This window comes from Nicotiana sylvestris, chromosome 9 (genome assembly GCF_000393655.2).
Source record: "Nicotiana sylvestris chromosome 9, ASM39365v2, whole genome shotgun sequence".
Classification (NCBI taxonomy): domain Eukaryota; kingdom Viridiplantae; phylum Streptophyta; class Magnoliopsida; order Solanales; family Solanaceae; genus Nicotiana; species Nicotiana sylvestris.
In genome coordinates this window covers 163,478,911-163,492,248 of record NC_091065.1, presented here as the reverse complement: position 1 = coordinate 163,492,248, position 13,338 = coordinate 163,478,911, and the positions used below count along the sequence as shown (strand labels likewise).

The window sequence follows — 13,338 nt, the reverse complement described above, 5'->3', positions numbered from 1 at the left end:
ATAATTATAAATTTCCTAACATTTCCCCCCAAAAGTCAAAAACCGACCCTGGACCCGCTTGGTCAAACTCAAGGTTCAGACCAAAACTCATTCACCCATTCACCCTCGAGCCCAAATATGTAATTAGTTCCCCATTCCGATCCCAAATTGAAGTCTAAATTCCCAAATTTGCAAAATCCTCAATTCATCCAAAATTCCTAATTTTTTACCCTTAAGAACAAGATTTAGGACTAGAATCTAATGGGTGTTGATAGAAATTAAAGGAAATGAGTTAAAGAGTACAAACTTATGATTTGGTGTTGAATTCCCTCTTCAAAAATCGCCCAAGGTTGAGTTCTAGTGAAGAAGATATGAAATTTGGAACAATTCTCGTTTTTGAAGTCTGTTTTAAAACACTGGACAAGTCTTCATCGCGTTCGTGAGGTACATGTCGTGACCGCGATGCACATCGGCCAGAAAGGCTTTCGCGTTCGCGAAGAGTTGCACGTGTTCGCGATGGTCTGTCCCCCCTGACTATCGCATTCGCGGGCCTAGGACCGTGTTCGCGTAGAACAACTCATTAAATTCTCAGCCCACCTCCAATACACACGCGTTCGCGTAAGGCCGGTCGCGTTCGCGAAGAGCTAACCCCCCAGTGCTCTGCATTCGTGACCGAAGCCTCTCGTTCACGTATAAGAAATTCCTCTCCAGCCCAGCTTGCACTTCGTGATCACGACACCAAATAGCAGCATACAAGAAACAACAAACACACCAGATGTTTTAAGTGCAAATCATCTCGTAGCCTATCCGAAACTCACCCGAGCCCTTGGGGCTCCAAATCAAACATGCACCCAAGTCTTAAAACGTCCTACGAACTTGCTCGAGCGATCAAATTGCCAGAATAACATCTAGAACTACGAATTTAGCACCAAATTGCATGAAATTTTCAAGAAAGTTTTAAAACTTCTAACTTTTCAACCGGACGTACGAATCACGTCAAACCAACTCCGTTTCTCACCAAATTTCACAGATAAGTCTTAAATATCATAATAAACTTGTACCGGACTCCGGAACCAAAATACGAGCTCGATACCAACGAGACCAAATATTTCCAAAATTCTTTAAACCATTATAATTTCAGTCTTATAATTTTATCTAAAATTCATTTCTCGGGCTAGGGACCTCGGAATTTGATTCCGGTCATACGCCCAGGTCCCATATTTTACTACGGATCCATCGGGACCGTCAAAACACGGATCCGGGTCCATTTACTCAAAACGTTGGCCGAAGTCAACTAAAATCAACTTTTTAGGCCAAAAGTTATTATTTCATCAATTTTCCACATAAAAGCTTTCCAGAAATACGCCCGGACTACGCACGCAAATCGTGAAGAGATAAAAATGAGGTTTTTAAGGCCTCAGAACACGAAATCGGGTTCTAAAACATAAAATGACCTTTTGGGTCATCACAATTTTGAACTTAGGCTCGAAGCGACTCTTCGAGCCTACGAATCGGACATACCTGATTTTGACCGTATAAAGAATTGTCTGAAGTACAAGTGGGCACAGCCACTGCAAATCCAGCTCTGTTAAATGTTTGACATGATGATGCAACATTTTGCAAATGGTCTTTTTCTGTAAGCTACTTTACGTCTGTATTTTATAAATAGATTGCTTGGCTTTGAAGATCATATTAGTGGGAACTCCTTATTTTTATGAAAATCAGTTAATGAATCAATGAACGTGCCTCGACCCCGAATTTCTTAAGTTAGAATTTGTATGAATTCCGCTATATTCAAGCCATTATATTTCAGAAAATACTTTGATGCAATTCTTCTGCAAATGATTGGTGGAATTTGAGAGTTCCAATTTATATAACATAGTTTGACTCATCATGGAGTTACTCCCTCCGGCACGTTTTGACTTTTCATGTCCGTTAAGAAATAATAAATGAAATGCATAATTTACCATGATACTCATACTGATTGATGCATATTTTATTGGATTTGAGAAAATGATTTGAAATGAGTAATAAATATTGTGGGTATAACAGGAAAAAAAAATTGGCTTCTCTTAATATGCGTAAAGTGACAAGTAAAAATGAAAATCTATTTTTAGTATAAATGTCAAGTAAAAGTGAACGAAGGGAGTATAAGGAAGAAAGATAGATTTTTTGAAACTTGTGATATTAAATATGTCATGACAAAAATTCTCATTAAGGATAAATAGAAAGTTTAAAGCTAAAATATTGTCAAATATAATGATATGTCATTTTTTTTTAAATGGACCAGTAAGAAAATATTGTTATATAAATTGGAATGAAGGGAATATTTTTTTTTGTTCAGTACGATGGCACTAGTATTATCTTGAGTTGGATCTTGCAAAGAAGCCTTGTACTATCGTTGCATTGGTCTTGACCCTTGAATTTTCCATATCACATACATATCTTGTTTCATTATATTCAATAACTATAACTATGTAGCTTGATTGTGATTAACTAGAGGCATTAGCTTGATTCAGAATTTAAACTCGAAGGCTTCACTTTTAAAGTTCTTAGCATTGAACCCACTATATCTTTGAAATTATGGTTTCAAAATTATTTTTCAAAATCTATATTTATGCTCCATACTGAAAATAGTAGGATATGATAAGATTGATGAAAATACTCCCTGAAAAGATGTTAATGTAGAAACCAAAGAAAAAGCTGAAGAATACTAGGTTCTTGATCATTGTCAATGTTCTTGGAAGTGCTGGACCTTATGGTATTCATATAGAACTATTCTTTCTTTAGTCCTTTGTAACTCTGAATATATCTTGCACTTTTAGACTTAAAATTTTGGTACTTTAGTTTCCATTTATATAAGGATTTACTTTATGTACATTAATAATAAAATTCCCTTCCCCTGCTTTAGGAAAGAGCAATTGATCAATAACGCTCTATGGAGTCTATAAGATTATGAATAAACTATTTATTTTTCGTCCTTTTGAATAAAAAACCTTTTGGAACAATGGTGGCAGAGTAGTCGATCTCATCTTGTGCACGGGCGGATAGATATACCATTGTTGAGGTAGGAGAGGGTAACTTGCCAAGCAAAAGCAATCTATGGATTTTGTTTTCTAATCTTTCCTTGCTTTCTTTTTTCTTCTATGAGTGTATTCTAGGGAATGGGCAAGAGGCGATGAACCAAAGGAGAAGTATAGTGTATGATCTAATATGTTGTATCGTTCCCTTGGAAAGAAGAAAATAAAAAGCAATCTCCACCCTAGGAAATGTTTAAATTTCTCAATGAATTTGCCTTATATTCATTCGGAACTTAAAAGAATTTTCACAATCTTACACCCAATGTTACATGAAAGCTTTTATAATTTGTACATTCACAAAAGATTCACAAGCCTCTGGATTACACAAAATACTACTACTACAACAACTACTATTACTACTATGCTACAATCTCAAGGAAATCGAGGTCTGCTGTATAATTCCTTGTTTGACCATGTCGCTCCAATTAAACTCATTTCAGACCAATATCATAATATTGCAAATAATTAACGACCCACATCTATGCTTGTGCAAGTCATTGTAGGCTCCCCCAAGCTAACTCCTAGTTCACCAGAACCAGGTAAATAATACACAGGAACTGGCATTTTCACAGGTAGATTAGGCAAGGATGCCTCAAAATTCAGAACATGAATTGCTTGTCTTATGGATGGCCTCAGATTGCTCTCCGGATGAGCACACCATAACCCGGTAATCATCAATCGCTCTACTTGTTTCGCGTCAAAATCCAGGTTTAATTTCTCATCAACAACAGAAAGAAGTTTTCCTTTACCATAAAGCTCCCAAACATACTCCACTAACCCTGCATCAGATTTCCCCGTCCCCGGATCTACTGATTTTCTTCCAGTTGCAATTTCTAGTGCAACTATTCCGAAGCTATATACATCTGACTCTTTACTTGCTCGGCCTGTTTTTATGTATTCGGGAGCCAAATAACCTAAAGTTCCAGCCAATCCTGTAGTCTGAGGACCTAATTCATGGTCCATTAGTCTAGCTAAGCCAAAATCACCGAGCTTGACATTAAAACTCGAATCGAGCATTACATTACTCGATTTGATGTCTCTGTGGATCACACACTGCTCCCATTCTTCGTGTAGATATAGCAAAGCGGATGCTAATCCGAGTGATATCTTATACCTCGTATTCCAACTAAGAGGATTCCTTTTACCAAATAAGTGACAATCTAAACTACCATTTGGCATGAATTCGTAAACAAGTAAGAACTTACCTTGGTCATGACACCAACCAATTAGCTGCACAAGATTTCTATGTCTTAACCGACTTATAACCTTCACCTCGGTTATGTATTCCTTTTTCCCTTGCTTAGACCCTCTCGAGATCTTCTTCACAGCAATCGCGATATCAAGATCTATGAGGTAACCTTTATAAACTTCTCCAAATCCTCCTTCGCCTAACTTTCGTTCCTCTGAGAAGTGATTGGTTGAAGTATCGAGCTCTTCATAAGAAAACTTTTTCGGTCCTGTTCCCTTTTCAAGATCATCATTGAAAGATGTTAAGCTTATTGTCTCTGGATTTCTCTTCATCTTTCGTCGTCTCCATTTCCTCAATATTACTAAAGCCAAAATCGCGCTCACAAACAAAACTCCTCCTAATGCTGTTAACCCTGCAATCAATCCAATCTTTCTGCGACCATTTCCCCCTAACTCTTCCATATCAAGACTCGAGCTGAACTCCCACGATTCAAGTGTATGTCTTTCAACATTTTTACCCGTTGCAGCAGAGAATCCTATCGTTATCCATGAAGGCAGAACCTCTCTAAGGTTTATTATATAAGATATGCTGGAATTGGAGCCTTTTCCATAGTTCCAAAAGACACTTAGATTTTTTGTCGTAGAATTGTAAGTAATCCACGCATCAATAGGATCTCCACTATGTAAACTAACATTCCAAGGAGCTGTCTCAGATGAAGCAATAGAATTCTTGTTTATACCAACATGTTCGAATGGAGGATCCCATTCGGGGTTGGAAAACGAGTCAAACTCAACAACAACGATTTGGTTCTGAGCTGAATCACTGGTGGTAGTATTGAACAGTCCAAGAAAACCACCATCTGAGTTAGGTGGAATCTGAAAACCAACCGGAGCGAGGAAAAATGCAATGCCATGACCATACAAGGAACTATTTAGGGTATCGATAGTGAACGAAAAATGTGTGGAGAAATCAGCAAGTTTAGTAGAGTCGGGATCCCAAATTGGTACTTTCTCTTTATAGATAGCATGTGCCACGCGACAAAGATAAGTAAATTTGTTAAACTCAATCTCTCCTACAGAAGCAACTGCATCTCCTTCATAGAGTATATCAGTCACGTCCGGACCAAAACGTGGTATTTTAAAGTAGACTGAATTTACAAACGGAATTAGAAAGAAGGTAATAAAGAGAGAAATAGAGTTCATTTTAGAAGACATAAATGGTATCATTTGTCGATTGAAGGAAAAAGAGTTGTAATAAATGTTTTGAATTGAATGGATGAGAGGAGAAACGAATCAAAGTGACAAATTGGATTCTACTGGAGTTAGTTGTAATTCACGAACTTTACAAAGTCTTTGTGTTTATGCATAAAAAATGCTACTAGTCTTCTTCTTGATGATAAGGCTTTAGCTACCAGCTTGATTTTATAATCATAAGAAGTTTCATTATATGTACGAATTGAAGATAAAGCAACGACTTAGACGGCAATCTTCTACCTTAAACAATGTAAGCTCCAACTAACCAAATATATAATTAGTTAGATTGTGACCTAAATTATTTTTATGTTTGTAATCGCCTAAATTCCAGGTTGTGTCCCTACAATCATGGAACTTTTACAAAGGTAGCCTTATTGGCGGTAAAAACTTACCTGCACGGGGTGTCAAACCAATAGAAATACTGAGTATTTGCAGCTCGTCCCTTAAGTTCTTGAATTAGTTACTCCAAAGTTTTCTCGTATGTTGATGGTAATGCATTGGCTTTATTTTATTTTATTTTTAAATCCGTTTATTTAATGAACTTTTCAAATTATAACTCTAGTGTATTTTGAGTTAAATGGGTCATACAATTAAAAAATAGATCTTAATACTAAGTTAAGATATTGGTGAGATTAACAGACTTTCTGGTGTTTTTTAATTTTCTTAGTAATAAAAATACAGTCCAATGATTTTCTTATCGTAAAATAAATAAAAGTAACTTTGTTGAGTAATTTTCAATATTTAAATGACCAGTTAATGAATTAACTCTGATGTTTTGAGGCAGATGCGGACCAAATTAAGTACGCGCTTCAAATCAACATCTTGGATCAAGCAATCAAGAAGTACGAGCTTCAAATCAACAAAAGAAGCATGTACTTCTTTTGTGGATTTGACATTTTCTAAGAATCTAACTTGGTGAAATCTCCTATTTCGTATATGGAAAAAAAATAGTTTATCAGGGTTAGGATTGCTTTCTGATAACATATCAGATTGTACCAATATTAACTCCTTTTCTTCCATTTATTTTTGTTGTGATCTAAGATTTAAATTATTTCGTGTTTTAGCAGTAACATATTCTTCCATAGAGCTAAGATCCAAAATTTGAAGAAATAGCGTTTCCACAACTCTATTACTCAGTCAATTCTGTTCCACTTAATCCCTCTTTTATGGTCACATATCTTTCCGACTAAAACAACCCCTCACTTTAACCCATTATGAAAATATTATTAAGGGAAATTTGGATAAACACAAAATGGGTACCTTGCTAACTTACTACCCCTCGTGTAGTATGTTAGTACATATATGTGTGTGTGTGAAAAACAAATAAGGAATTAGATATATATCTGAGAACTCATTCTCTCAATTTAGAATTCATCACATTTAACTTTTAGATGCATCACTTTTGAAGGACATGTACGATGGAGCCAAAATACAGGTTAGGACAGTAGGAGGCGATTCAGAGCATTTTTTTGTGGTAATAGGGTTACACCAAGGATCTGCGTTCAACCCGTTCTTATTCGCCCTAGTGATGGATGCACTGACACACCATATTCAAGGGGAGGTGTCATAGTATATGTGATTCTCTGATGACATAGTGCTAATTGATGAGACGCAAGGTGGCGTTAACGAGAGGCTGGAGGTTTGGAAACAAGCCTTTGGGTCTAAGGGTTTCAAGTTGAGCGGGACTAAGACATGATATCTGGGGTGCAAGTTCAGCAAGTAGACGAGGGAAGCGGGCATGGATGTGAGGCTTGAATTGCAGGTCATACCCAAGAGAATCAATTTCAAGTACCTTGGGTCGGTTATCCAAGGGAATAGGGAGATCGACGAGAATGACACACACTATATAGGGGTGGGGTGGATGAAATGGAGGTTAGTATCTGGAGTCTTGTGTGACAAAAAAGTGCCACCTATATTCAAAAGTAAGTTTTACAGAGTGGTGGTTAGACCTGCCATGTTGTATGGGGCAGAGTATTGGCTAGTTAAGAACTCATATATTCAAAAGATGAAAGTAGCAGAAATAAGGATGTTGAGGTGGAAGTGCAGGCATACTAGGATGGATAAGATTAAGAATGAAGATATTCTGGAGAAGGTGGGTGTGGCTCCCATGGACGACAAGATGCAGAAAGTGAGGTTCAAATGGTTGGGGCACATGAGGAGGAGAAGCCCAGATGTCCCGATAAGGATGTGTGAGCGTTTGGCTTTGGCGGATATGAGAAGAGGTAGAGGGCGACCTAAGAAGTATTGGGGAGAGGTGATCAGGCAGAACATGGTGCGACTTCATATTTCCAAGGACATGGCCCTTGATAGGAAGGCGTGGAGATCGAGCATTAAGATTGTAGGCTAGGAGGTAGTTGAGCATTTCTCTACTTCGTACTGGGTGGGAGGCCATTCTGATAGGGTTTTATCTTAGACTTCTAGTGGTTAATATTGTGTTCACACTATTCTTTCATTTTTCATAATATTAGGCGTTATTTATTGGTTATTGTATTTCATCTATTTTCTAGTTCTTACGATGTTGTTTTATTTTTATGGTTTATGTTGCTGGTACTGATATAGAGTATTTTTTGTCTTCTTGAGCCGAGAGTCTATCGGAAACAACCTCTCTACTCAATCGGGGTAGGGGCAAGGTCCGCGTACACACTACCCCTCCACAAACCCTACTTGTGGGATTTTACTAGGTTGTTGTTGTTATATGGATCACTTTTGAAGCCAGGTATTACCACTATGCTTATTGTTACGGGGGTGATTTTTCACACCCGCGTTTCTGCCCGAGGTTCGCCCACTGTGCGATAGTCAAGTGTAGACTTGACTCAGCCTTCATCAACACTTAAATTTTTTAGGTACTTAGAGTATTTTTTTAGCACAACAAAGTAAAGACACAATCATATATAGAAAAATTCCTAACTTTTGCATTAATATCAAAAATTTTGAAGGACCCCTCACTTGTTATGACCACAAGTTGGCTACAACTCAGCTTTAAACTTCGATTAGGCACAATGACAAGATAATTGCTGCCTTTCAACACTCTCTCGAGACCCTCACGTTTCTTCCTAGTGTTCCTTCGACCAAGGTTGCACATTTATAACACATGTCCCCGCCTTTGGCTTACAACAAATAGGCTTATGACACTTGTCGGACTCAAGGCCAATAAGAAATAATGTGCAGTTGGCATCCCCAACTACCTAGGCATTCAAATTTTAAATTACAAAGGTGCTACAAGACTTTAGAAATCTGGCCATAAGCAGTTACAACTGCCCAACTACCCTGTGTGCACTCATGTGCGTTTTGTGCTCAACTCTTATGCGCGTCCAAGACTACATTGTGTTATGAACAGTTAAGCAAAGCAAACATTGTTTTATTGATTCAAATAGAAATACCAGTACAATAAGGTTAAGGGACAGTTGCTGCTACAAAAATAAAGAAATAAGAGACAGGGATAGACAGAAAAAAACAAAAAAGAAGAAACAGAGCCACATACCATAGAGGAAGAGGGGGTTTCTTAACAACTTTTAGCCTGTATTTTCACTAATTCTACTATTCTATATATACTAGATAATGGTCCCTAATACTAATACTATGATGTCTTGCACACCAAGTCCTTAGGCAGCACTCCAAACGTAATCAACCAACTTTTGGGTTGGTTTCCTTGTTCTCTTACTTCTTCTTGGCAAAGCTTCTAGCCTAGTTGCCAATTCCTCTTGCAGCCCACTTTCCACATTGAGCCCATCAGTATTATTGGCTATAACACATTGCGCCTAGCCTTAGTCCTTTGACATCGTGTGACCACAATGCCAATGCCCATAATGTGCCGCCCATGACTTAGCCGCATAGGTTTCATGCCACTACCACTCACACATGTCTAGGCCGTATTTTACTTTTGTCGTGCAAACTCTTGTTTTCCCCCGAGCCATTCCTTAACTTTCACCTTGTCTTGCCTTAACTTTGTTCTTCTAGCCTCTTTTATTAGCCCGCCTTGATTTACGAGTAAATAGCACGATATAGCTAGTTTTCGGACTGGTCATTCAAAAATAGCCAGCGTTTACGAATTCAATGAAAAATAGCCACAATTTTGCTGCAACAGAGACCGGTCCAGTATAATATATTGGAGTTCGGTGCACCTGTCTATGAACTCCAGCATATTATGCTGGGCCGGTATACTTTGCTGACTCCAGTATAATATACTGGAGACTGGAGCACCAGTGCTCCAAACTCCAGTATATTATACTGGACAATTATACTTGCTGGAACTCCAGTATATTATGCTAGAGTTCTAGTGTACTTATGCTGGAACTCCATCATATTATGCTGGAGTTGCAGCATACTTATCCTGGAACTCCAGTATAATATGCTGGAGTTCAAGCATACTTATGCTGGAACTCCAATATAATATAGTAGCGTATTTTTCGGGTTTTGAACAGTGTTTTCGCTCAGATTTATCATTACATGAAAAGTGGCTAAATTTCTATTACTTTTGAAACTAAGCTATTTTTGAACGACCAGTTATAAATCTGGCTATGTTTGAATTTCTCCCTCATGCCCCACATTGTCCACCTACATTGTCCCGCATGATCGATTCATCCCGCATATAGGCCTATGACAAGGTCATTCATGCCAGACCCTTGTCGTTAGTGTGCCATCTGCCGAGTCAAAGAGCCAAGCCCCTAACAAACTACCCAAATAGAGGGTTTAGCATTTTCTTAGGCAAAAAATAAATAGAAAATAAAGGGAGTACTAAACTTTTAAATAAAATCTTGAGGGACTCTGTCCACAATATCTCTCGAAGTACTACTACTTCTGTTATATTTTGCGGCGCTAAAAACATCTTAATATGAGCTTAATTATGTAAGATTCAAAACGAGAACACTGCATTTGCTGCTCTTAGTCCAAGCAAAATGGCTTATTTGCTCTCTCTCTCATAAATAAATTTTGCTATCTCCCGTTCATTAGTGTTGTTATGTTTCTATTTTGCACATCTCTTAAGAAACCGCTAATAATAGTTTTTTTTTTTTAACTATTATACCCTTATTTACTTTTCACATTTAGGTTTTTATGCTATATAATTAATGTTTTTTGCTTTCAAGAAAAAAATAATTAAATATATCTTAATATTTTAAAATAATAACTATATTTGTAATAAATCACATTTACGAAATTTTTTGCAATTAAAGATGCTTGCCTTTAAAGTTAAGAAGGTCGCACTATCTCCATCATTTTTCTTAACTTACAATATAACAAAAACCAAGAAAAAGAAACAAAAAATTGAAGACAGACAGCAAAAGGGGGGAAAACTGCAGTCAACCGAGCGACTAAGCGAGACGCTGCTCAGCTCCATTGCTCCCACGTCTACCAATTACAAAGATATAAGAAAAATCATCGCTAAATTCATTTTCTCCTTTCAGTTCTCTCTATTTTTCACTCAAATTGGAAGCAGTAGGGCAAAATATGGCTAGAGCCGGCGGAATTACCAACGCCGTGAATGTAGGTATAGCAGTACAAGCCGATTGGGAGAATCGTGAATTCATTTCTCACATCTCCCTTAACGTCCGTAAACTTTTCGACTTCCTCGTCCAATTCGGTAACTATTCTCTAACTCCTAAAACTTATCTGGTTTTTACGCAAAATCAAACAATTTAACCTTAGTAGTTTGAAATTAAAGTGAAAATACATATCAGTTAACCATGATTAAATTGTAAATGTGTGTATGAAAGATGTACATTTTGCATTCATTGATTTGGTATAAACACTGAGTGTGGGTGAATTTTACCGTTTTTCCTTCTTTTTTTTTTTTAAAACAGTGTAGCGATTAATTTTGTTGCATTTACAGAGGCAACGACGAAGAGTAAATTGGCGACACTGAATGAGAAGCTCGATACACTTGAACGTCGCTTGGAACTGCTTGAAGTACAAGTCACCACAGCCACTGCTAATCCAGCTCTGTTTAATGTGTGAAATGATGATGCATCATTCTAATAATGCTCTTTATCTGTAAGCTGCTTTACTTCTGTATTATAAAATGCTTGATTATTGGAGATCATATTTGTTAAAAGTCCTTATTTTTATGAAAATTAGTTAATGAATCAATCAAATGTGCCTCGATCTGGAATTAGCTAGGTTAGCTATATGAATACCGATCTATTCAAGCCAGTTACATTTCAACGCCGAACGATTTGGCACAATTTTGTGCAAGTGGGGTGGAATTTAAGTAACTTGTAGTTTGAATACCTATTAGATTTAAAAGCTTTTTGTTCTGATTTCTCTGATTCTTAAAAGCTACTATTCTCTTGAGTTGGTTCACGGCTATTATAACACTAATAACTATGTCTCAGTCTCAAACAAGTTGGAGTCGGCTGTATGAATTCTCGATGACCATGTTCCCCATTTAAATTCATATCAAGCCAACATTTCACAAAATAAAAATAAAAATAAAAAGTACGAGAAGTCTATATATTTCTTACTTTCATGAGGATCAAAATCTCTAATAAGGCTAATAGATTCCTAGAAAGCATAGGACCTATTAAATGTATTAACATTTTACTGATATATTCCCAACTAATTGGTACTGCCTGTATAAGTCTTTTTCTTCAATTGTGCCCTATCTTTCATTAGGTCTGCTGATTCCAAGAGTTTGTAGGTTTTTCGAAACTTCTTTCCATGTGATTTTAGGTCTACATCGTTCCCGTTTAACACCTTCTCTCACCATGTTTCACAGCTAATGCATCATAGAAATACTTTGTTAAGATGGTTGAAATAGGACCGAGAAGTGGATATGAGGGAACAAAAGGTTGCATGCATTCTGCTGGACCATCTTAGTCTTTTGACCTAGTTAATATGGAGCAAATGGTGCTATACCTTCTGTAAGCTCGTTTCAATCTCCTTGCCTGCCTTCTACATATGACTCCATGGAACTCTAATCTGCTGGATCTTAGCCTCTTATTTTCTTGCTTTCTTCTTTCACCTTCTCTCACTCGCGATTACACCACGAGAAGCTAATTTGCTTCTTCCACATGAGAAGTGGTTCTGATATTTTTGTTTTTCAATTTTTTTTTAAATTTGTCTGATTTTAAATCTTTCTTTCACTTGTTATGTACAACAACCATGTAAAATCTCATAATCAACCAATCAGCTATGCTCAATCTCATACTAGTTGAGGTCGGCTGTGTGAATCATCTGATTAAGTCCACTTTATCTGTAATACTAAAAGAATTATCTTTTGAACTAAATTAGGGGCTCCCTAAATCATACTTGGACATAGAAGTCTTTAACTAGGATATAATGACTTTCTGGAATACATCAGAAGTAAGTGTAACATCAACTATGCCTTAATCCCTACAAAAAGCTCATTCTTGTTGTAATTTTTAATATTGTTGGCAATACAGAATTTACATAGTCAGACATGATAATGAAATAGCTTGCTGTCCAAATACCATGGAGCTATTTTCCAGACTCGTTATTGGTAACACGGTTGATTTCTCTATGAAGAAGGTTATTGGGTAATTGACTGCTAGAGTTTACATGTTTTTCCCTTGCCTTCATCTAGCCACCAGGCTCTTAGCTTCGGTTGAGCAGTGTTTATTTTAATTTTATTTTATAAAGCTATAGGATTATACCAGTGTTTAATTGTAATGGACTTACAGGAATATGATATAGTAATAAGTCTTAGTTCTAGTTGCTTTGATCTGAGATAATTCATCTCTTATATAAAAAAAAAAGAATCTGAGATAATTCTTCACCAACAAGGCAACAAATTTCTCAGATCTCCCAATCCAGAGACTCCTTGAATCAAGCTGCTTTCTCATCAGCTCTTCCAACTTGATCACACATCTTTCTTGTCTAT

The 13,338-nt window shown here is 36.9% G+C and overlaps 3 protein-coding genes across 3 annotated transcripts; 2 read left to right on the top strand and 1 right to left on the bottom strand.

Moving 5' to 3' along the window:
- Nucleotides 1-3,249: 3,249 nt before the first annotated feature.
- On the bottom strand, nucleotides 3,250-5,658 carry LOC104222792 (L-type lectin-domain containing receptor kinase IX.1-like). The gene has a single exon (XM_009774088.2). It carries the CDS (start codon nucleotides 5,472-5,474, stop codon nucleotides 3,525-3,527), a length of 1,950 nt encoding a protein of 649 aa, XP_009772390.1. The 5' UTR covers nucleotides 5,475-5,658; the 3' UTR covers nucleotides 3,250-3,524.
- Nucleotides 5,659-7,239: 1,581 nt separating this feature from the next.
- LOC138878535 (uncharacterized) lies at nucleotides 7,240-7,848 on the top strand. The gene has a single exon (XM_070158222.1). It carries the CDS (start codon nucleotides 7,240-7,242, stop codon nucleotides 7,846-7,848), a length of 609 nt encoding a protein of 202 aa, XP_070014323.1.
- Nucleotides 7,849-10,809: 2,961 nt separating this feature from the next.
- On the top strand, nucleotides 10,810-11,585 carry LOC104222791 (protein BRICK 1). The gene is made up of 2 exons (XM_009774086.2): nucleotides 10,810-11,079; nucleotides 11,329-11,585. Exons 1-2 carry the CDS (start codon nucleotides 10,947-10,949, stop codon nucleotides 11,451-11,453), a joined length of 258 nt encoding a protein of 85 aa, XP_009772388.1. The 5' UTR covers nucleotides 10,810-10,946; the 3' UTR covers nucleotides 11,454-11,585.
- Nucleotides 11,586-13,338: the final 1,753 nt, after the last annotated feature.

Bases quoted from the DNA above. Each gene is read 5' to 3' on its own strand.
- LOC138878535 (XM_070158222.1), top strand. From the start codon at position 7,240: ATGGATGTGAGGCTTGAATTGCAGGTCATACCCAAGAGAATCAATTTC.
- LOC104222792 (XM_009774088.2), bottom strand. From the start codon at position 5,474: ATGATACCATTTATGTCTTCTAAAATGAACTCTATTTCTCTCTTTATT.
- LOC104222791 (XM_009774086.2), top strand. From the start codon at position 10,947: ATGGCTAGAGCCGGCGGAATTACCAACGCCGTGAATGTAGGTATAGCA. The intron at 11,080-11,328 runs GTAACTATTCTC...TTGCATTTACAG, and splicing joins CGACTTCCTCGTCCAATTCG to AGGCAACGACGAAGAGTAAA.